At 38.0% G+C, this 23,154-nt stretch overlaps 1 protein-coding gene across 1 annotated transcript; it reads left to right on the plus strand.

The window, feature by feature from the left end:
- Positions 1-1,604: 1,604 nt before the first annotated feature.
- On the plus strand, positions 1,605-21,777 carry RIOK2 (RIO kinase 2; the record flags this gene model as incomplete). The annotated part of the gene is made up of 10 exons (XM_079701946.1): positions 1,605-1,670; positions 4,364-4,502; positions 5,262-5,378; positions 7,828-8,003; positions 10,792-10,880; positions 12,870-13,061; positions 14,584-14,676; positions 15,749-16,273; positions 16,930-17,026; positions 21,613-21,777. The coding sequence occupies 10 exons, from the start codon at positions 1,605-1,607 to the stop codon at positions 21,775-21,777; spliced, it is 1,659 nt and encodes a 552-aa protein (XP_079558072.1).
- Positions 21,778-23,154: the final 1,377 nt, after the last annotated feature.

The raw sequence follows: 23,154 nt of genomic DNA on the forward strand, positions 1-23,154 counted from the left end.
TGGTTAATCAAAGATTTACTGAATTCAAGTAAAAAAGAAGGCAAAGGTTGTGTCGAGGGAATAGAGGGTTGCTCTGTTTTCTTTATTCTCTATTTCAGAATATTAACTATCCTGGCTGAAAAGATAAGGCAGATTCAACTGCCTGCCTTAGAATTCCAGTGCATGTTTTATTAAAAGGCTAGTTCTGTGTCTGGACAGAGCAACATACCCAGTGGGGCCTTTGAGAAGAGGAAAATCAGCACACGCGTCAGTGAACAACCAGAGGCGGGGAAAGGATAGGAACTCTTTGTAAAGACTGATTTCCCAAGTTTACACTAAAAGTTTTGAGGCTAGACCCAGGGAGAGGCTGAACAGCAGTGGCCCACAAACCTCCGCGAGCAAATGCAGCACCCTCACCTCACGTGAGTAGCGAGCCAAAATAACTGCCTTTTTTTTTTTTTTTTTTTGCGGTACACGGGCCTCTCACTGTTGTGGCGTCTCCTGTTGCAGAGCACAGGCTCCGGACGCGCAGGCTCAGCGGCCATGGCTCACGGGCCTAGCCGCTCCGCGGCTTGTGGGATCCTCCCGGACCGGGACACGAACCCGTGTCCCCTGCATCGGCAGGCGGACTCCCAACCACTGCAACACCAGGGAAGCCCATGCCTTTTAAAGGTTTAAAATATAGTTCATGAAACGAGATATAAATGCAAATAGTACCATACAAGTTTTGTTATACTTGTTGTAAGGAAAGTATAGTAGAGTACGCACCCTCTTTGTCGGGGTGCAAGCTGTTTACGGTCCCGCTCCGGCTACATTTTTGTTGACGTAGGCTGGAGTCCCAGGGCGGGTGTCGGCAGTTCTCCTAAAGTCCTTAAATCGGGTCCTCAATTGACAGCCCACGTAGGTACGCTCGGAAACGTCAAAATGCGCACTTTTTCTGGAAAAGCGCGGGAGAGACGCCGGCTACAGCCCCGCCCCCACACGTCACTCCAGGCCCCACCCCCCAGCAGGCGCAGGCGCCCTCCGGAGTCTCGGGGACCAACTTAAATCAAGTAGTGAGCAGATGCCAGGGTTCTCTTTAACCACGTCGGCCCCTGTCCTGAGCATGCGCAGTTAGACAGGGGGCCTGCTAGTGTGGTTACTCTTTTTATTTCTAACCTCCTGGATTGTCCGGCGTCCGGCTCAGGTTCATTTTCTCCATCTCTTAGTGGAAGTCACTTCGCCTAAAGTAGGAGTTGCTGTTAAACGTGCTCCTCCCATTAAACTACCACTCTGCTCTTAGAGGCGGGTCGCATCCTTTAGGCAGCCGGTCCTGACAGATATGAAAAATAAATGGCGTATGATAGAGAACACTTAGAGTCCGCCGACTAAGCCACATAACAAAATCACTTTTAAAAAAATACTCTGCTTTGTTCCATACTATATGCTTCATGAGACTCAGAAGACGTTTTATTGCCCCCAAGTCAGTAGGAAAGGGACTTATTTTTAGTAACAAGGACCTGTAGTATAAGCTGCGCAGGCGCGAGCCGCCGGGCCGCTGTGAGGTGCGTGAGAAGCCGGAGTGCCAGCTCTCCTATCGCTGTCTGGTTGTTGAAACAGGATTCTGGCCTGGGTCCGGGGCCGCCATGGGGAAGGTGAATGTGGCCAAGTTGCGTTACATGAGCCGGGATGACTTCAGGGTCCTGACCGCGGTAAGAAGTTCGCCGTTTTTCCCTCTCCCCTGACCTTTTCCACCGCGCGTGCTCTTCCTCTTCCTCCAAGTTTGCTGGGAGCTGAGCGAGCTTTAGGCCCTGGAACGCGGCCGAGGTTGGGAATGGGGAAGAGACCGGAGAGTCGGATTTTTCAAAAGCCATTGTTCAGAAGCTTTTTATCTTCCCCCACGTAAAGCAGAGACCCCTCTTTTCCTTCCTATTTTGCTCCCCTTCTCCAGAGCCACATCGAATCTCTGTAGTCTGGGAAGCTTCTCTGATCCTGGGCTTCTGACCAGCTGAGAAGGGTTTAAGAATCCTGAAGAGTAAAAAAAAAAAAAAAAAAAAAAGAAAAAAAAACAAAAAAAAAAAAAAAGAATCCTGAAGAGTAATTGATAGCATTGAGTTCCCTACTCACAGATTAAGTCACATAGCATTGCTTCAGTTTCATTCAGTCCACACATACTTATCGGATATGTAGTAACCGTTTTAGAGAATTCCACGGGTTACAGGACAGACAAGACGAGGGAGGCAAATCATCAAGTAAACGAATAAATACGGGATAATATCAAGATAATAAGTGCTATGAAGATGATAAAGCGAATAACGGAATAGAGACCCCTCATGGTGGAGGCAGGGAGCCTGAATACTGTTTTTAAATGGTTTAGTCAGAGAAGGCTGCCTGAGTGCAAGAATCTTGTCTGTTTTTATAAAGTTCCTGGTATTTGGTAGGTACCGAATAAATATTTAACAAGTAAAAGAAAGAATGCGGGGCGGGCATAACAGCTGAATGAGAAGGCGCCGGTCCAGTGAAGTCCTTGGAAAGAATTGAAGGGAGAGGAAGCTACAGTGGTGAGTGCAAAGGTCCCGAGGCAGGAACAATTTCTGAAGACTAGAAAGGCCAGTGTGGCTGGAGCATGGTGAGCAAGAGACTGAAGAGTTGGAGATGTAACTGGGAAAGGTGAGAGCCAGATCATGTGCTATAGATAGTCATGCAGGCTTGGTAAAGAATTTTGAATATATTCTAAGTATAGGGGAGCCACTGAATGTTGTTAAGCAAGGAAGTGACAAAAACAGATTTTATGGTCTTTTATAGCACAAAGACCAACACATAAATTAGGCATTTGCAGGATAAAACACATTTATTTAGGAGCTATTATCTTTTGCTTAAATAGGCATTTCTTAAGGAATAAACTATCAAATGCAAATTCAGTGTAAAATTTGGAAGACACTTCTTTCTCCTCCCATAGATTCTGAAATTCAGCCACACTTCCTCTAAATACCTACTGTCAAAAGATACCTTCCTTCTCTACTTCCTCAGTACATTAACTCACTCCTTAATGCGTCTGACAGAAATAGGGGAGTCGAGAATGTTAGAGGCTGGGAGAAACAGAACAAAGCATGGAAGATGAGTTAAGTTTAAAGTGTGAGGTTTTGGTTGGGACATCAAAACGATGCCAGATTTATCTTCCAAAACTTTATTTATGCAATTCTTAAGTTCTTTTTGAAGCTCACCAAGGAATGGCCTAATTCATTAAATATTTCAGTCTCAGTTGAGTCTTACTAGTCTTGGTATCAGTGGCCACCTTTCCTTGACCATCTTCCCTTTACTTCTCTGGCACCTCCTACATCAATAATCATACTTTGACTGGCTGCCCTTACCTTTCAGTGTGAATCCCCCCCCCGCCCCAAATTCTGTCCCTTATCCCTCCTTTTTCTTCCATTATCTCTCACTTAATGATCACATCCACTTTATGACTTTACCTCTTAACTCCATCAAGTAATTGACGATTTCTTCCCTGTAGTTATGACTTCATTCCCAAGTGCAGATCAGCCTTTCCAATTTTCCTTAAACATCTTCATCTGAAGTACCTTCCATGAAGGACCTTCCAACACTTCAGACTCAGTGTGCTCATACCGAATTAATCAGTTTTGTCTACCCCTTCACTCCTTTCCCAAACACCATTAAAATAATAATAATTATCAATATCTTAAAGCCTCTTCTTTTCTTTTCACTTCACCTTTGACTCTTCATTCACTTTACCCTCCCACATCCAGTGCCAATCCCTCCCATACTAATTTCTTTAATTCTTTCGCTCCATTACCACCACCTCTTCCCTGTCCTGGCTTCTGTTTTCTCTGGCCTAGACTGTTGTCTTTGTTCTCCAATACAGCACCTCCAGTTTTTGCCTTCTCTAAACCACTTTGCATATTCCTGCTAGATTAACATCCTTAAAACAATCCTTAAATCTCCCTTGCCAAAGCATCTTCATGAGTTTCCTACTTTGCTCAGTATAAAATCGAAAACTTTTGGTCTACATTTCAGGTCCTTTCATATCTTCTCATTAAATACCTTCTTAATAAATACCTGGAATATCTGTAGTTATTAAACACAAATATTTGGATGTCAATACGTATTTTGGTACATACCATATGTTAGTAACTATGTTAAGCACTCACAATTCATACTCTTGAAGTGCATATAGTATAGTAGAGAGAGAGAGAATATGAATATCAATGATTATATACCAAATTGTGATTAAATATATGTCTAGAGAAGGTAAAAATTATGACTCAATTGGTTGGGAAACTGCATGGTCAGCAAAGTTCGACGGAGAAGTTAAGTTTTTCACAAGGTTTTGGTAGACAACAGCTCTATGTTGATTATGATTGCATTTTGATTTCTTCAATTGCAGGTTGAAATGGGCATGAAGAACCATGAAATTGTTCCCTGCAGTTTGGTTGCTTCTATAGCCAGCCTTAAACATGGTGGTTGTAATAAAGTTTTAAGAGAACTAGCAAAACATAAACTTATAGCTTGGGAGCGAACCAAAAGTAAGTATTTGAGGCACCGTTTGTGATTTTCCATATGTAACTGGCTTCCCCCAGAGCAGGTATTCCAAAAAGCAGGTGGAAGCTGCCAGACTAGGAAAGCACTAGACATAGAACTGACACAGTACACTTCTACCATGTTCTATTGGTCAGAGCAATCACAGGGCCCACCCAGATCCAGGAGGCTAGAGAAATAGCCTCCATTTCCTCATAGGGGATTAGCAAGTTCCAGTTGCAGAAGAGCAAGTGGGATTAAGATATTGTTGCTGTCTTTGGCAAGTACAGTCTGCCAAAGGACTCTAGAGCATTACCTCTCAAACCATAGTGGTGATGGATGAGTTTCTCTTTTTCACCTATTATGGATCCGTACCTTTATAAAATAATAAAAATAATTACTAGAAAAATGAAATAAAAAACTGACAAAATACAGGCACAAATTCTTTCTTATTAGAATTGAAGACATAAAATAACTTAGTCAAATTGATACAAATATTTTTGAACCACTTAATTTCAGTTTCTATAACTTGTCACAGACTAGTAACAAACATTTATAGACTGGTGTCAGTCTGTAGGTTACACCTTGAGTAACACTGCTCTAGAGAAGAAATAAAAATTACAGCAAGAAATGCCAAAACTCATAAGCCTGGGTAGCTACTCTTTTTCCAGCTAAGACTTCCCTTGTTTAAATTTTTCTCTTGACCTGATGTGACTTGATGGTACAGTGTAACTAAAATATGGTCTTTCTCATTTGATTTTGTCTAGCTGTCCAGGGCTATCGGTTGACAAATGCAGGCTATGATTACCTAGCTTTGAAAACACTTTCTTCTAGACAGGTGGTTGAGTCTGTTGGAAACCAGATGGGTGTTGGCAAAGAATCTGGTAAGTGCTGATAGTACTATTGAGTGCATTTTATTTGCTTTAGTTTCTGTTTCCCCTTGAGAAAGGATTCATCTTTTCTATTTTTCTAACTAAACAGTAAATGAAAGTTGGTTGAAAGCAATACAGATTTTGAAATTACCCTTAGTTTAGTAAATTACTGTTTTTTCATAAGTCTGCCACTGAAAGTTCAGTTATACCAAGAATCAGTTTTCCTCTAATAACTGAAATCTTTGGCAAATACTTTATTTGTTCTTATTTTAATATCTGATAAATTGAACATTTGTAATAATTTTTAAAAGTATCACAAGGGAGCTTCCCTGGTGGCGCAGTTGTTGGGAATCTGCCTGCAAATGCAGGGGACATGGGTTCAGGCCCTGGTCCAGGAAGATCCCACATGCCACGGAGCACCTAAGCCCATGTGCCACAACTGCTGAGCGTGTGCTCTAGAGACCACAAGGCACAGCTACTGAGCCCGCGTGCACAACTGCTGAAGCCTGCGCACCTAGGGTCTGTGCTCCACAACAAGAGAAGCCACCGCAGTGTAACGAAGAGTAGCCCCCACTCACCTCAACTAGAGAAAGCCCGTGTGCAGCAACGAAGACCCAATGCAGCCAAAAATAATAAATAAATATATATTTTTTTAAAGTATCACAAGGAAGTTACAAAAACCACACTTTCCATCACAGCAATATGAACAACAGGGCAAAGTTAGATATGTGTAGAACCACAGAAAAAAATTCTAAAATAGCATTAAACAAATACCTATGTAGTGGTTTTTTATGTATGGTAAAAATAAAGCACAGAGAAAGATTTTCTTTATGCCATGCTCTCTTATACACTATTTTTTGTCCTACAGAGTTTATGCTGTATAGTTACATAATTTAAACTGAGAGAGCAAAAAAATTAAAATTAGAAGTAAAAGAACTATTAGGAAACCTATTCCAAAGGAGGTTGTTTTGGTACTTCATATGGTTTGTATGTCTACTATATTAATATCCAGAGTATGGTATATAGTTAATAAGTAAATTAGAGTTACTAAATATGGGAGTGTGTGTGTGTAAAAATGTATAAAATGATGAAACACCTCTTTTTCCTCTTAATTTTTTTATGTCCAATTTTTTTCAATTAAAAAAATGGCTTTGGGCTTCCCTGGTGGCGCAGTGGTTGAGAGTCCGCCTGCCGATGCAGGGGACGCGGGTTCGTGCCCCGATCCGGGAGGATCCCACATGCTGCGGAGCGTCTGGGTCCGTGAGCCATGGCCGCTGAGCCTGCGCGTCCGGAGCCTGTGCTCCGCAACGGGAGAGGCCACAACAGTGAGGGGCCCGCGTAAAAGCAAAAAAAAAAAAAAAAAAAAAATGGCTTTCTTTTAATTTTTAAGAACTTCATTACTTGCAAAACAGAGTACGGTAAAAAGTGAATCTTAACTCCTAACCCAGGTCTCCTTCTCCTGTTACTACTTCCCAAAGCTATCACTATTTATTAATACTGTACATATCCTAGAAATATTCTATGTAAATACAAGTATATAATGTACTGAGGATGTACGTATATACATTCACATATCTTTTTAATCATAGGTGAAAGCAAACAGTACTTACAATTCTACACCTTGCTTTTTTTCCACTTGGTGCATCCCTGACATCATTTCATATCAGCAGAGGTGTCTTTCTTGTAGTTGCCAAGTATTACAGTCTTAGAAATTAAATTATTAGAGCTAAAGTTATGCACATTCAAAATTTTGATATTACCAAATTTCCTTCCAAATTGTGTGAATTTATAATCTCACGAACATGAGAGGCTGTTTCTCTCATGAGTAATTAGGACATGTTCTAAATGTTAGTATTAAAATAGCAACTTGTTTGATAGTTAGAATATTTATGGGAAGATCTCCATTCTGATTATTATAGGATTATATTTGGATACTCAGTATTTATTCATTGAAGCAATTTAATAATTGAACTTCACATTGTTGAAAAGAAAGAATTTTTTTCTTTTTGGCCCTGCTGCATGGTAATGCAGAATTAGTTCCCCAACCAGGGATCGAACCCATGCCCCCTGCAGTGGAAGCACAGAGTCTTAACCACTGGACCGCCAGACAAGTCCCATGTTGAAAAGGAAGATATTATTAATCACTGCTCGTACATGTAGGACACTAAGGAACAATTAGATGTATTCCCACTAAATGGAATTGAGCATTGAGCATCTTTGGAAGCAATAACCTTTGACACCTTTGCATCCCTGTTTTCTTTTGTAGTAGATATTAATACATGTCATCATTTTATATTGTAATTAAAATTACAATAAAAAGAATTTTGCTGAATGGTAACTATTTCTGGTTATTAGGAAAGATAAAATTTGGTACAAATAAAACCAAAGTTAGAAAATTGGAATTGTTTAAATTTACTGGAATAAAAATATGATAATGATCCTTTTAAAATTTTGACTCTAGATATTTACATTGTTGCAAATGAAGAAGGGCAGCAATTTGCATTAAAGCTTCACAGACTGGGAAGAACCTCCTTTCGAAATCTGAAAAACAAGCGTGATTATCATAAACACAGGCATAACATGTCTTGGCTTTATTTATCTCGTCTCTCTGCCATGAAAGAATTTGCTTATATGAAGGTATTTTTAATTTTATATTTTTAACCAAACAATATGTGTAGTTAAAAGGTTGTAGTGACATGCATCAGTCTGTTGCCTCCACATCTCCCTACTCCCCGTCCCAATCCTTACAGTCACTTTTAACTTTTTTGACTATTTCTGGTATTTGTTTTTCTCATGGTTTGCTTCTACGCAAAGGTATTTTTAGCTGTTATAAATGCATAAAGGCAACTTGTATTCTACAGTATTAACAAGATAGAGTAGCCTGAAATAACTAGTGATGTAATTGTCTCACAAATGTGTATATGTGAATGTAAATCTATACCTGTCTATACATATGTCTGTCTCTAGTTGAAAACACCAGATAATTACCTTCTGTAGAAACCTTAGTCTCTCAGGTAAGTTGACTGGTATTTTTTTTTCCCACAATGGAAGAAATGTCAATTTATGAATTTGTATGTATATTGGAAATGGTAAAAATCTTTAGTTTTCAACCTTTTACCTTCCAAATTAAGTTCAACATAGATTTACTAAATATCTTTAATAATAGCCAAATTAATTGTCTTCACTAATAATTTAAATTAGAAAATAACTGCATTCTTATTATTCTCTCCAGTAGGATTTATTTGTTATAACTTATCTTTTTAAAATTTTGAATTATTAAAAGTCACTCCAGTGTATGACCTGTTGTTTCTTGGGAGTTTCAGTTTGATGTTCTTTGAGTAGGTTATTTTAATTCATGTGCTTAAATTTTTAGTAATCCTGAGGGAAGAATCCTCAAGGCAGTATAAGTAAGTGATATCGATACCATATATGTTGTGTTTTTTGTGTTATATCAATGGTTTGTATCCTACGATAGTAAGTAGACAGTTTGGTAGGAATTGTTACACATTTCCCCCAAACTATATTAAGTGTCTTCTTGGTGTGTTTATATGAAGGCACAGGAATAGAGCCTGGTTGTGGATAAATATGCTTCTTAAATTTATTCTCTCTTTTCCTAAGGGAAAATAAGATAAGATTGAGCTATAACTTAAGGGTTAAGCTATGGTACAAGGGCTAGACCACTATGACAATAGTTAGAGTTGTTACATACTGTTGAGCTGCCAAAGCATGTTCAAAACCATTTGGATTTAAAAATAACAAATATACGGCCAAGCAGACAATCTTTGGGGAGAGGGAAATGGTTCAGTTCCTGTCCAAAGAAGGTAGGAAGTAGAGTAGACAACTCTTAAAATTAACCCTGTTAATAAGCATATATTGAGTGTCAGCTGTGTGCCTACCTCTATATTAAGTATTTTGTTGGGGGAGGTGAACAGCGGATACCAAAGAAATAACGAGTGCAGTGTGTGTCTTAAAGTTGGAAAGATAACATGAACACACCTAAAACAAAGAACAGTTTAAATGTCAAATTATATGTTGAGTTTGGAGAATCTTCTGTAGAGTAGAATGATCAAGGAAGGAGGTTTCATAAGTGAGTGGGAGTTGAGTAGAGTAATGGAGTTGCATATGATTTGTCTGTAAGGAAAAGACAATAAGACAGTGTACTTTGTAAAGGAGCCAGAATGGCAAAGACATGAATATTCGTGTGAGCCCTGTGTGTATGGGGACAGTCACTAAGGTGATTGTCTTGATCACACTCCAGAGTGTTTATTGGACAGAGTATTGAGAGAACTAGGACTGGATAAGTGGATTAAAGAGTTTTGAAAACTAGGAGAAGTTATTCAGACTGAAGTTGATATCTACAGCCATTGTAGTTTTTTTAAAATGGAGCATTGACGCAAGCATCTTAGTTGGTATTGGTACACTGAAGAAAGGTTTGGTGTGGTAGCAAGAACTAGAACCACTGTTGGCGTGATTCAGGTATCAATGACAAAGGCCTGCTTAGAAATGGTAGCATTCCAAATGGCAGAGGGCATAAATCTAAGATATTTTGAAGAAAGTAATACAACAGGCCTTTGTAAGCAATAAGATAGAAAAAGTTAAACATAGGGTAAAAAATGGATTTATGGATGGTGGGTAGTAACATTTGACTCAGACTACTACGGTGTTTATTTGTGACTACAGTGACTGTTTGTCACATAATAGATTTATATTGTATATTGTGGTCTGAAGAAAAAGGTCAGTGGTGTATAAACTGAAATGCCTAATATATTGGAATATTTCATTTCCTGATATGCCAGAAGACAGAATATTTCCTAAATCACAATTTATTTCCATTTGAATTTTTTAAGCACACTCCCAGTAAATGACAGAAACTTACAAAATAGAAGATATACATATCGTAAGAGACGAAACTTCTTGAAGGCAGAGACATTTTCACACTCATTTTTGTAACCCTAGCACAGTAAATGTTCAGTAAATGAATGTTTGGTAAAAAAGTGAATTACAGGGGCTTCCCTGGTGGCGCAGTGGTTGAGAGTCCGCCTGCCCATGCAGGGGACACGGGTTCGTGCCCCGGTCCAGGAGGATCCCACATGCCACGGAGTGGCTGGGCCTGTGAGCCATGGCCGCTGAGCCTGTGCGTCCAGAGCCTGTGCTCCGCAACGGGAGAGACCACAGCAGTGAGAGGCCCGCATACCGCAAAAAAAAAAAAAAAAAGTGAATTACAAAAACTGGTTTACAATGTTATTTTTATGTACAGCTCATTCTGTGCAGTGAATAAGCCATACATAAATAATCATGTGTTAACTGTAATGTTGTAAAGGCTTATATATATTTTTTCTGGTTGTGGACAGGTACATTTAATCTTATTGTTCCCTAAAAATTAATGACCTCTTAATTAATTTTTACCTGTTTTGCTATATTTTAGGCATTGTATGAAAGGAAATTTCCAGTTCCAAAGCCAGTTGATTATAATCGCCATGCAGTGGTCATGGAACTCATAAAAGGCTATCCTCTGTAAGTATAATTCTTGAAACCTTGAGTCCTAATAAATAATTGTAAGGCTCAGTTTTTAAAAATAAATTTTTTTTCTGTAAATGGAATATTGCTTCTGGGAGGTTAGAAATTAACATAAAGTAGTAGATAGACTTAAAGGCAAATTGAAAGTTCAGTTTCATTCTGACAATATGGATTTTATACTCTCTGACTCAGTCAGTAAATAAACAGTCTAGTGTGTGCCAAGTGCTGTTCTAGGCTCCCCAGTAAACAAAACAAAGTCCCTGCCCTCATAGAGCTTACATTCTGATGGAAGGAAACTTGCAGGAAATAGCTAAACAAGGAAATATTTGATACATCAGATGGTGGTAAATGCCATGCATAAAAATAAAGTGGGGTAAGGGGGACAGGAAGTGTTGAGGTGGGTGGGTGTAGGAGGCTGCTATTTTACATGGGGTGACCAGGAAAAGTCTCCTTGATAAGGGGGTTTTTTGAGCAGAATCCTGAAAGAAGTGAGAGAGGAAATCATGCAGATATCTAGGAACATTTCAGGCAGAGGCAAGAGCAAATGCGTAAATCCTGGAATGGGAGTATGCCTGCATGTTCAGGAAACAGAAGGCCACTGTGGCTGGAGCTGAGTAAGGGGAGAAATTGTAAGTGATGAGATCACAGAGGCAGCAGACGATTTGTAAGCCATTGCAAGGATGTTCTATTTATTTATTTTTGTGGGGAGGATATATTTGACATATAACATTCAGTAACTTTAAGGTTGATTTGATACACTTATATTTTCTAATGTGATTGCCATTGTAGCAATAGTATAAGGACTATTTTGATTGAGACAGGAAGCCACTGGAGGATTTTTTTTTTTTTTTTTTGGTGGCGGTGAAAACTCCGGGTCCTAACCGCTGGACTGCCAAGGAACTCCCTGCCATTGGAGGATTTTGAATTGAGAAGAGACATGATCTGACTAATGTTTTAATGGGATCACGCTGCTGTATTGAAAATAGACTAAAAGGAGACTAGAACAGGATTAGGAAGAAAAGTTAGGAAATTATTGTAATAATGCAAGCAAGAGATGATGGTAGTTTAGATCAGAGTGGTAGATGTGAAGGTGATGAAAAGTGGTCAGATTTTGGATATGTTTTACAGTCAGGGCCTACATGATTTGTTTGGGATTGGATATTGATATAAAGGAAGGGGCAGGTAAGGATAACACCAAGATCTGGGGCCTGAATAATTGGAGGGATAAAGTTGCCATTTACAGAAATGGGAAAGACTGCAGGAAGACAGTTTGGGGTTAGAGGGTGGGGCAGAATCAGAGGTTCAGTTTAGGACATGGTAAGTTAGAGATGCCCAGAAGCTCAGAGACATCTAGATTGAAGTCTGTGTATGAGCCTGTATGAGATCACCAAGAATGGTTAAGATAATAGGTCTTAAGATTAACCTTTGAGGAGCTCCAAAATTTATACGTCAGGGAAAAGCTGAAGAACTAGCTAAAAAAACTAAGAAGGAATGATCAGTGCAGAAAGAGGACAGCGTGAAGAGTTAGTATACCAAGGGTCAAGTGAAAGGAGCTGTTTCATGGAGGGGGAAGAGGTTAACTGACAGACCAGATAACGATGAAGGTGGAGAATTGACCATTGGATATAGCAACACGTAAGTCATTGGTAGTTTTGACAACAGCTATTTCATTGGAACAAGGTTGAATGAAAGCTTGTTTGAAATGGGCTCATTAGAGTGCTCATTAAATTGGAGAAAGCACAAGTAGAGGAGTTTGGCTGTTAAGATGAAAGAAAGAATGGTGTACTGGGAAGAAGATACAGAATTGAATGGGTTGTGGCTTTTTTTTTTTTAAGCTGTTATGTCTGTATGCTGATAGGATTGAAGAGAAAACTGCTAGGGAGGCATGATGAAATGGAAATAATATTTAAATGTAAATACACACATACTTGCTTTCATTAAATCATAAATGAGGACAAATAACCATTTTCATACTTACACTTTCAGATGTCAGATACACCACGTTGAAGATCCTGCATCAGTATATGATGAAGCTATGGAACTAATTGTTAAACTTGCAAATCATGGGCTGATTCATGGAGATTTCAATGAATTCAATCTCATTTTGGATAAAGATGACCACATCACCATGATCGATTTTCCACAAATGGTTTCAACTTCTCATACCAATGCTGAATGGTAAATTCTGGATGTAACTGTGTTTATGTGTGATGCAGTCATTTTTTATTTAATAATAATTTTTCAGCTTTGTCATACTGTCATTGGGGTTAATAACTGGTCTGAAGTGGCTGACGTTAAGAGTCTAAAAATTGGGATGTCAAAATGCTCTGATTTTCCCCCTAAGAATTTTTCTTACTCCTTGTTTTTTTGGTTTTTGGTTTTTTTTTTTTTTTGGCGGTACGCGGGCCTCTCACTGTTGTGGCCTCTCCCGCTGTGGAGCACAGGCTCCGGACGCGCAGGCCCAGCGGCCATGGCTCACGGGCCCAGCCGCTCCGCGGCATGCAGGATCCTCCCGGACCGGGGCACGAACCCGCGTCCCCTGCGTCGGCAGGCGGACTCTCAACCACTGTGCCACCAGGGAAGCCCCTCCTTGGTATTTTAAAGGTGAAAAAAATGCACTTTGATACAGTATTTAAAACCTATTCATTAAAATAATGCTGTATATTAGAAATCTGAAGAAACTGCCTACTTTTATAAATCATCAAAAGAATTTGAATTACTCTTGTAACCTGACAGACTTGCGAAAGTCAAACTTTCTCAGCCATCGAACTCTTTATTCAAACAAACGTTTAGGTGGAAGCCCAATTTTTAAAACAAAAGCCTGATCAGAATAAGTAGGGACATGGAAGGAGGAACCCTAGAACCACATCCTCTCTGCCTTTCCCCTTTTCTCTGCTTCATGGTTGCCTCCAAGAGGGCTTCACCAGGCATAATTTAATAATTTTTTATGGCCTTGATGAAAGCTGTGGTTTTGTACTGAACTCGGTTACCAGACCGGTAATATCTCTCATGTTGTTTTTAGCTTTTATTTTGATAAGAGAAAGGAATTCACGTAAAACCTCATCCCTGACACAGGGCAGAATCACTTCATATACTGTGATAATCTTATTTCTCATATTACTTGACCATTTAAACAGCCAAATTGTGAAATATGACATATCCTTTATGTGTTTGTGTTCTATGATGCAATTGAGTGTAATCAAATTAAGATTGAGTATTTTTTTTCTCCTGTTCTCTCAATTCCATGTCATCCTGTCTCTTAATTCTTCCTTTCTGGAAACCTTCTAGAGAATTCAATCTGTTCTGGCTGCTTTATGGTACCCTAAAAAGCAACCTGATATTCAGAGGTCCTTCTACTCTCAGTCCAGATTAACATGTCTCCAGATAACCATTTATAAGCCACAGCATTACTTATCTCCTATAGGTGTTTGCTGCATATTAGCTAATGGGTAATAAAGATAATATGACATTTCTAACCATAAGAACTGTATGCCATTGACAGCTTATAGTCCTTGTTCCTGGACTTTTGGTTTTTCAAACACCAGCAGCTGATTTGTTTCTTTTTTCTTTTGAGTAACATCCTTTGCTCTTTCATGTAACAATAAGAATGTCATAACAAATAACAAGGATGTTGTCTTTGGCTAATAAGGAGAAAGATGAACAACAAAGACTATATAAAAAATGATTCTTGCTTTTGCAGGTATTTTGACAGAGATGTTAAATGCATCAGAGATTTCTTCATGAAACGTTTCAGCTATGAAAGTGAGCTTTTCCCAACCTTTAGTGATATCAGGTTTGTATACTATGTTGCATAAAATGATAGAATTCTGAATACCAGATTTATTTAGTTCTAAAAGTTAACACTTTCATCTAAAACATTTTCATTATTATTGTTGTTCAGTATCATTGCTGTATAATATACAAATGAAACTTAAAAACTATGCCTGGGCTTCCCTGGTGGCGCAGTGGTTGAGAGTCCGCCTGCCGATGCAGGGGACATGGGTTCGTGCCCCGGTCTGGGAAGATCCCACATGCCGCAGAGCGGCTAGGCCCGTGAGCCATGGCCACTGGGCCTGCGCGTCCAGAGCCTGTGCTCCACAATGGGAGAGACCACAACAGTGAGAGGCCCGCGTACCACAAAAAAAAAAAAAAACAAACTATGCCTGCCTGTGGTCCATTAACCTTCCTGAATTTGGAGGAGGAACCTACTTAGTTTCTTATAAATTCGAGAACGCTTATTCAATATAGGATGCTATGTGAATAACCCATTTTTAAGGAATCAGGCCAAGTGTTTATCAGAAATTGTGTTTTTCCTTTATTCACTATAGGAGCTATCTTTAATTGATTCATGGAACATAATTATACGTAAATTCTCACAGCCAAATGTTCTCATTTTGTATACGTAGTTAAGGTATTGTTTTCTGATTTGGGATGATTGACATAACTTAAAATCTTTAGCCTCCTCTGAAAGTTAATTTATTAAGTCAGTATCAACTGAAGTTTCTGTAACTTTTCTACTAATATCTGTTGCTCTTCACAGTCATTTTATTCCTTTTATTTTTTTAAGATTCATTATTTATTTTTGGCTGCATTAGGTCTTAGTTGCAGCACACAGGATCTTTGTTGAGGCATGAGGGATCTTTACTTGTGGTGTGCAGGCTTCTCTCTAGTTGTGCCGTGCGGGTTTTCTCTTCTCTAGTTGTGGTGCTCAGTCTCCAGGGCATGTGGGCTCTGTAGTTGAGGCGCACGGGTTCCAGAGCTTGTTTGAAATGGGCTCATTAGAGTGCTCATTAAATTGGAGAAAGCATGCCAGGTGGATTTTTTTCTCTCTCTCTCAATGCATAACATTCTTTTTTTTTTCCTAGGAGGGAGGACTCTCTTGATGTAGAGGTTTCTGCCAGCGGCTACACAAAGGAAATGCAGGCAGATGATGAACTACTTCATCCAGTAGGTCCAGATGATAAAAATATTGAAACAGAGGAGGGATCTGAATTCTCATTTTCTGATGAAGAGATATCAGAAAAAGCAAAGGACTGTAGATCAGATAATGAAAATGGACAAAACTCTGTAGGTGAATCAGTTGACTGCTGTTACAGATCATCTGGAGACCTTGAACAAATAAAGGAAGACAGTTTGTCAGAGGACAGTGCTGATGCACATAGTTTTGAAATGACTGAATTCAGTCAACCTGTAGAAGAAATAAAAGGGCAGGTTGTTAAAAACAGTTCTGTAACTGAGTTTTCTGAGGAGAATAGCAGAACTGAACATGACACCAGGCAAGATGATAAGACAGGTCAAGGTGGAATCCTCATGGGCTCTGAGGAGTATGAAGATGAGTGCCCTCATATGATTGCCTTGTCATCAGTAAACAAAGAATTCAGGCCTTTCAGGTATAGACTTCTGTTGATTGGTTTTTTACTTTAATCTGGAGACCTATACTTTGATTCTGGTAAATGAGTATTTTTTTTAAATGACATGAGAGCTATAATTCTGCATCATGTGCAAAATGAAAGCAAATAACCCTTTTATAGTTAAAATTCAAATAACCCTCTATAATTGACTTGATGCTAGACAGCCTATTTATTCAATTTTAAGCAGTTCTGCTTTCAAATTCAAACTGATTACTTTCAAATAGTTAATAAGATCTCTTGATAAGTTGATGAGGGTTTAGATGGATGAATTATTTGTATTTTTTAATAATTATTCATCTAATGTATGTTTGGTTAATGTATAGTCCAATAAACATGTAGTAAGTGTGCTCTCAAAATACCTACTTACAGTGAATTTTCCCTCGTGCTTTGAACCTTCTGTACTTATTTGTTAATGTACAATTAAAATTACTGTTGTTATTTTTCTTTTAAGATTTTTTTTTTTGGACAATTAGTGAATCAGCCTCAGCTTAGATTAGCAAAAGATCTAAAATTTAACTTGTAGATTTGGGGTAGTTTGATGAAATATGGCTTTATGTATTTCAAAGTAGTAATATATAAATTAATCAAGCATAATTAACTATTAAAAATTAACTAAATTTTGCTTTTAATTTTAGAAATGAAGAAAATATGGAAGATACTAATCAACATAGAACAAGAACTCTGAGTGTTACTTCTGCGGGCAGTGTGTTAAGCTATTCAACAGTTCCTCCGGTAACTATTCATTCAACATTTCCCAGGTGGTTATTAGCACTACTGTGGACAGATTATTAAGCTAAGGCGCTCTGAGGATTAGATGATGTACAGGACCACCTTGGCCATTTGGACTTCACATGTTGATAGTATAAAATTGATAACAAGTGCAAATTTAGTAAATAGGAGAGAAGGTTCACTTCGCTTTTAGCTGAAACGATCAGAGCTTTCAGGGAAAACACAGCATGTAAGTTGGCTTGAATTTGAAAGATGAAAATCATAGAAATTTAAATCCAAGGGGGACTTTGTAGATTCTCATGTGATCTTGTCCCTGCATTTTAACAATTAGGAAATTGAGGCCCAGACAAGTTACATGACTTTGCTCAAGATTACTCAGCTAGTGACAGCACTGCACCTTAAATGTGAAAATGCACGAGCTTCGCTAGCTAGCTTGTTCTTAAATTTTGAAAGAGGAAAATACGTAATTGTAAAACTTTCAGTGTCTCAAGCTTTTGTTGGACATTTAGAAACAAATGTCCAAAAGAATTTCATAAAGGACATTTTCTGGACAGGATAATGAACGCATAGTCCAGCTCCTACTGATGAGCTTTTATGCCTGCCGGCCATTTCTCCTGGCTACCTGGAAGGAAGAATCAATTTGTTTCCTTTGTAGATTTTAAGCAGAGATAAAATTACATAATTGGTGTGGTAGGTTTTTTCCTTCTGGTTGAAGGTACTAAGTTGAATACCATTGAAACTAGTTTTTAGTGATAACTTTACTTAAAATGAGCAAAAGAAGAAAATCAGTTTAGAAAGTAGAAAGGAGGAAATCAAATTATTATTTAGAAAGTGAATTCACAAGGAAAGAACTTTGTTTTTTCCTGAACTTCTCATTTTTTAAGTTCAAATATATTGTTAACAAGTTAAAATGTACACCCTGTGGAGGGTAATATGGGACATTTACAAAATTAAATCAGTTATCAAAAAACAAGCTAAAAATAACAGTATTCTGTTTTATTAATATAGTTCACTTTTAGTAGTACTGGTATCTTTACTCAATAATAGAAACATTTGGAACTTGTGAGACCAAAATAAAAGAATAAAATTCTGTAAATGCATTGATTTTATATCTTTCTGATGGCCTCATAATTTACCTGATTTTCTGAACATAAAATTTGTGAAATCTTTGAAACATCTTTTAATTATGATGGAAGATAATATCTCCCTTTAAGTATTATCACCTGTCTTGGTTAAGAATTTCTCTCACTTTATGATTGCCTGTCCATTCTTGGCTTTGATATTTTTCTGTACTTATTGAGATGTATTCATCCTCCTTTCTTTGATTTATCAGATTCAAAACATAAGTGCAATTATATCTAATTATTGGGTTGGCCAAAAAGTTCATTCGGGTTTTCCTGTAAGATGCTACAGGAAAACCCGAATGAACTTTTTGGCCAACCCAATACAGTGGTGTAAAATTGGCAATTGCATATAAAGAAAAGTTAGATTACTCCTGCTACTTCCTTAAATTCTAAATTATGCTCTTTTCTGTATATAAAGATGATGACACTAACATTGTCTTTAGGTCTTGTCTTTATGCCATTTAACTTACAGCTAAGAGAAGGAACTTATATTTCAAATGGGGTCAAGCCCATAATAAACTGCATTATAAAATACAAATTTGCCTTTAGTCTAAGGGGGAAAAAGATCTCTCTAGCCAGCATAATCACAAAGGTTTCCCTCTAATCACTGGAAACAAATTGACCGTGTTAACTTCTAATTCTTTTGGAAATTTGGTCATACTATTTTCCTTGAGGTCGTATTCCATTTTTTTTAAAGGGTTAGGAGAAAACAAACTTTTATTACCTTCGTTAATTTGATGATTGTTGTTTTCGTGTCTGCAAAACTAAAAGATTTGCTCTGTGTTCTTTGAAATTGTAAAATCTGTTTTCCTCTTTAAAATACTTTTATAGTTCCCTATTTATTGGCAAAGTTGCCATTTATGAACGCTGTTCTTTCTAATATGTAACAGAATTAAATTCCAGCTAAACATTAATGTATATTAATTTTAAATAAATACATACATGGCCACCATCAATAGCAACAAAAAACAAAACAACAAAGTACATGATTTTCATTCATTTTTTCATGTATTCCTTGAAATAATACAGAAGTACAGTTGACCCTTGAACAACACTGGTTTGAATATGTGGGGTTTTTTAATAGTAAATGCTACAGTACTATATGATCTGTGGTTGGTTGAATCCGCAGGTGCAGAGGAACCTCTGATACAGATGGCTGACTCTAAGTTATACTCAGATTTTTGACTGCACAGTGGGTCAATGCCCCTAACACCCTCATTGTTCAAGGGTCAACTGTATTTTATTTCGCATTTCATCATTTTTCTTAAAAAATATACTAATGTGGATTTTTCTCCCACTTTTTTTTTTTTTTTTTTTTTTGCGGTTCACTGGCCTCTCACTGTTGTGGCCTCTCCCATTGCGGAGCACAGGCTCCAGACGCGCAGGCTCAGCAGCCATGGCTCATGGGCCCAGCTGCTCCGCGACATGTGGGATCTTCCCAGACTGGGGCACGAACCCGTGTCCCCTGCATCAGCAGGCGGACTCTTAACCACTGCGCCACCGGGGAAGCCCTCCCACTTTTTTTTAACATGAAAATTAACCTTGTAGGATTTATAAATTGTTTGAATTAGGAGGTATATGCAGAGTAATTCATTACCTCCTTATTTTCTTTAGCTGCTTGATATGATTATCTTATGGTCTCATTGAAGTAAAGAACGAAGGGGAAGTTCAAGCAGAATATTTAGAAAATGATTTTTTTTTCTTGGAACTATCCCGGAGGCCTCTGTCTGAACTCCTCTAGTTTAAATGTGGTGCATGTTCTACTGTTGTCTCAGTCTCTTGTTGGGTACATTCTTTCCTAGTTTTATCTCTTTTCCTTACTGAGTTTACTTCTTTATGTGGCAGAACGGATTTTAGTAGTTTTTTGAGCGAATTTGGGTGGGGGAGAGGACTTTTTATTACTAAAAATGTCTTTTTATCGTGTCCTCACACCTGATTGAGAATTTAAGTATTAGAGTTGTGGTTTGGAAATAATTGACCTTCAGAATTCTGAAGGTATTGCTTTGTTTTCTTGGTGATAGTTAAGACGATGCTGATCTGATTCCGGTTTCTGGTCTGCTGGGGTGAGGAGGCTGTGATAGTTGCCTGGCTTCCTAGGGTAAAGAAAAGTCCTAGAGGCCAGTCACTCCTGTGTTAAACTTTCAGCCAATCTTAATGCTTTCAGTAATGAAATTTCTGGGATAGCAACCAGGTGCTTCTAGGACTCTGGTCTTCCTGGAACTGCATCTCCTGGGATATCAGCCTCTGCAGGAACTTGCATTTTTATTCTTCTGTTTCGCTTTCTCTTATTTTACCTTTCCTCCCACTGAGAATCATTAGACTAAAATAAAGAGGGATAACTTGTTAAAGCCTGTCTGCCTAACTGTGTAAAATATCTGAAGTGTGCATTTAACTTACCTGATCCAGAGTTTTATATTATACATAAACAGTCCAAGAAACAGTGCGTTAGGCAGACTAGTTTTTCTAGCTCCTTTTTACCTCTCAAATCCATTAATCTTTAATTTTTTAACTTGACAGATTTTTAATAAATGCTTCTTTGTGCCTAGCATAGGGTGGGGCATATTAAGAAGAGACCCTTGCTTCAACCCTTTCAGCGTTCACTTTTTTTAGGAGAGGTTGGATGTTGCAAGATTATACACAATTAAACAGGCTGCTTCAGAGGAAAAAAAATTATATGAACGGAATATTCAGATTTTTTTCTTCGTCTTGTAAGTCATTTGACGTTGGCAGCCTGTGTCTTAAGTGATAAGAAATAATTTGAATTTATGACCATTCACCGTGTGAAAACATACTGTTTCTCCCAGAAACTGTATGAGGACTTTTCCATGAGTAACTGCTGCCATCAGGTCATCTCTACACCTGAAGTTATGAAGGCACCCTTGCGTATATTTGACCAGTAGTAAATGCTTTCACACATAATTTTCCACTACAAAACCATGCCTCCTTTTACCTAGAAAGCAAAGGAATAAGCAGGTTGTTTTGGTTTTGTTTTTGTTTTCTTTCCATCTTGTTGGGTTTGGGTTTTGGGGTTATGGTTGGTTGGTTTTTCCCAGTTTTCCTGATAGACACTAGGTGGCACTATGATGATTTGTTATTTAAAGAAATGTGTGCATGAGGGAAGGGATGTGGGAACAGATGTATATGTATGACTGATTCACTTTGTTATAAAGCAGAAACTAATAAAAAAAAAAAAAGAAATGTGACTATTCGCTACTATGTGCTACTTTTTGCTGTAATCTGTATTTCTGTTAGGAATTTAATTCCTATTCCTCCTATTTTATAACAGTTCGGTGTTTTATTTTATTGCTGTTTAATATAGTATTGTCAGTGTTTGGAATTTTTAAAACTCATGCTTTTAACAGAAATTTGAAAAATATTAGTAGTGTAAATCTTTGTTTTATTGAATGTTTACTCCTTATCAAAATGGTCCATTATCAGTGATACTAATTCATGAAATCTTTCCAGGAATTGGTGAAACAGAAGGTGAAGCGTCAGTTGACAAAACAGCAGAAATCAGCTGTGAGACGACGATTACAGAAAGGAGAAGCAAATATATTTACAAAGCAACGGAGAGAAAACATGCAAAATATTAAATCAAGTTTGGAAGCAGCTAGCTTTTGGGGAGAGTAATATATTTAAGAACTTGAATATTTTTCAGAAAGTTACTATGACCCCTTTTTAAGCCACCTTTAGTATTTTTTGGACCAAGGCAGATATATATATATATATATATAAATAGATAAGTAAACCCTCTTTCATCAATAAATTTGACTCATTCAGTACATGTCTTCTAAAGAATAACTATAGTAATTCTGCTAAAGCAACCCAGTTTTCCAAGTAATTTTTTGTTAGGAATATTTGAGTATTTTTTAAAATCTAAATATCACTGTTTTTGCTGGGTTTTGTTCTCTACCACAAACAGGTAGATTGCTTGGTTTCATATTCCAGCTTTTCCACTTACTGGTGGAAACAACCTTAGGCAAGTCTTATTTCTCTCTCCCTCTTTCTCTCCTTCTCTGCCTCAGTTTTCTTAGTGTTAAAATTGGGTTTATAACTACTTTGTAGCCTTGTTTTGAGGATTATATGAGACAGTGCACAGAAAGCACTTAGAACAATGCCTAGCACTTTAAAGTGTAGTTATTGGAATGGTAATTATAATGATGTTTATCTTTCAGAAAATCTGCTAATGACTTGGTTGCATTTTATTTAGCCACAGGAAGAATTCACTGCCATGTATTTTTTTAGTCTCTTGTATTAAGGATAAGCCAGCAATGTCTCCTTTTATTTTCTGCTACTTAAATTGGTAATGTGGTCATGGGAACAGAAACTTGAGATAGTCACACCATGATTTTTACAGTTTCCAGTTTTTATGCAGCCTGAACAGAAGTAGAAGACTTAAGGGTGGGGGGAAGTAGAAGGGATGAGAAGTGAACAGTTCTTTCTGATGTTCTTAACTGGTGGGTCAAGAACATATTTCACGTCAAAGATAACAAATATAGTTGACCCTTAAACAACGTGAGTTTGAACTGCGAGTGTCCACTATACACGGATTTTCTTTCAATAAATACATACCTACAGTACTGCATGATCTGAGGTTGGCGGAATCTGTGGATGTGGGAGGGCTGATTGTAAAGTTATAGGTGGATTTTCAACTGGATTGGGGGTCATCGTCCCTAATTAGGCCCCGCGTTCAGCTGTACTCCCTTCACTGGGTGCAGGAAAAAAGAAAAGGCATGGTTTCTCCCTCAAAGACTTTATAATCCAGTGAGATGTGAAAGTGGGTTCTTAGGTACATGTACCTGATGATAGATAATCCAGTCTCTTCAGCAACAGCATGGCCCGGAAGAGGGATGTCACTTGCAGTGAAAAATGGCCACTAGATGGCAGTGTCACCCCACAGTCACCAGCCAGGATGTCTGAATTACTTGCATCTGTAGTTAGCATTGGCCAGGAGATACAACAGCAGATTCTTTTCCAAGATTGACAAAGACAGCAGATTCCCTTTAA

The sequence above is a fragment of the Hyperoodon ampullatus genome (genome assembly GCF_949752795.1).
Source record: "Hyperoodon ampullatus genome assembly, chromosome: 4".
In the NCBI taxonomy this organism is placed as follows: Eukaryota; Metazoa; Chordata; class Mammalia; order Artiodactyla; family Ziphiidae; genus Hyperoodon; species Hyperoodon ampullatus.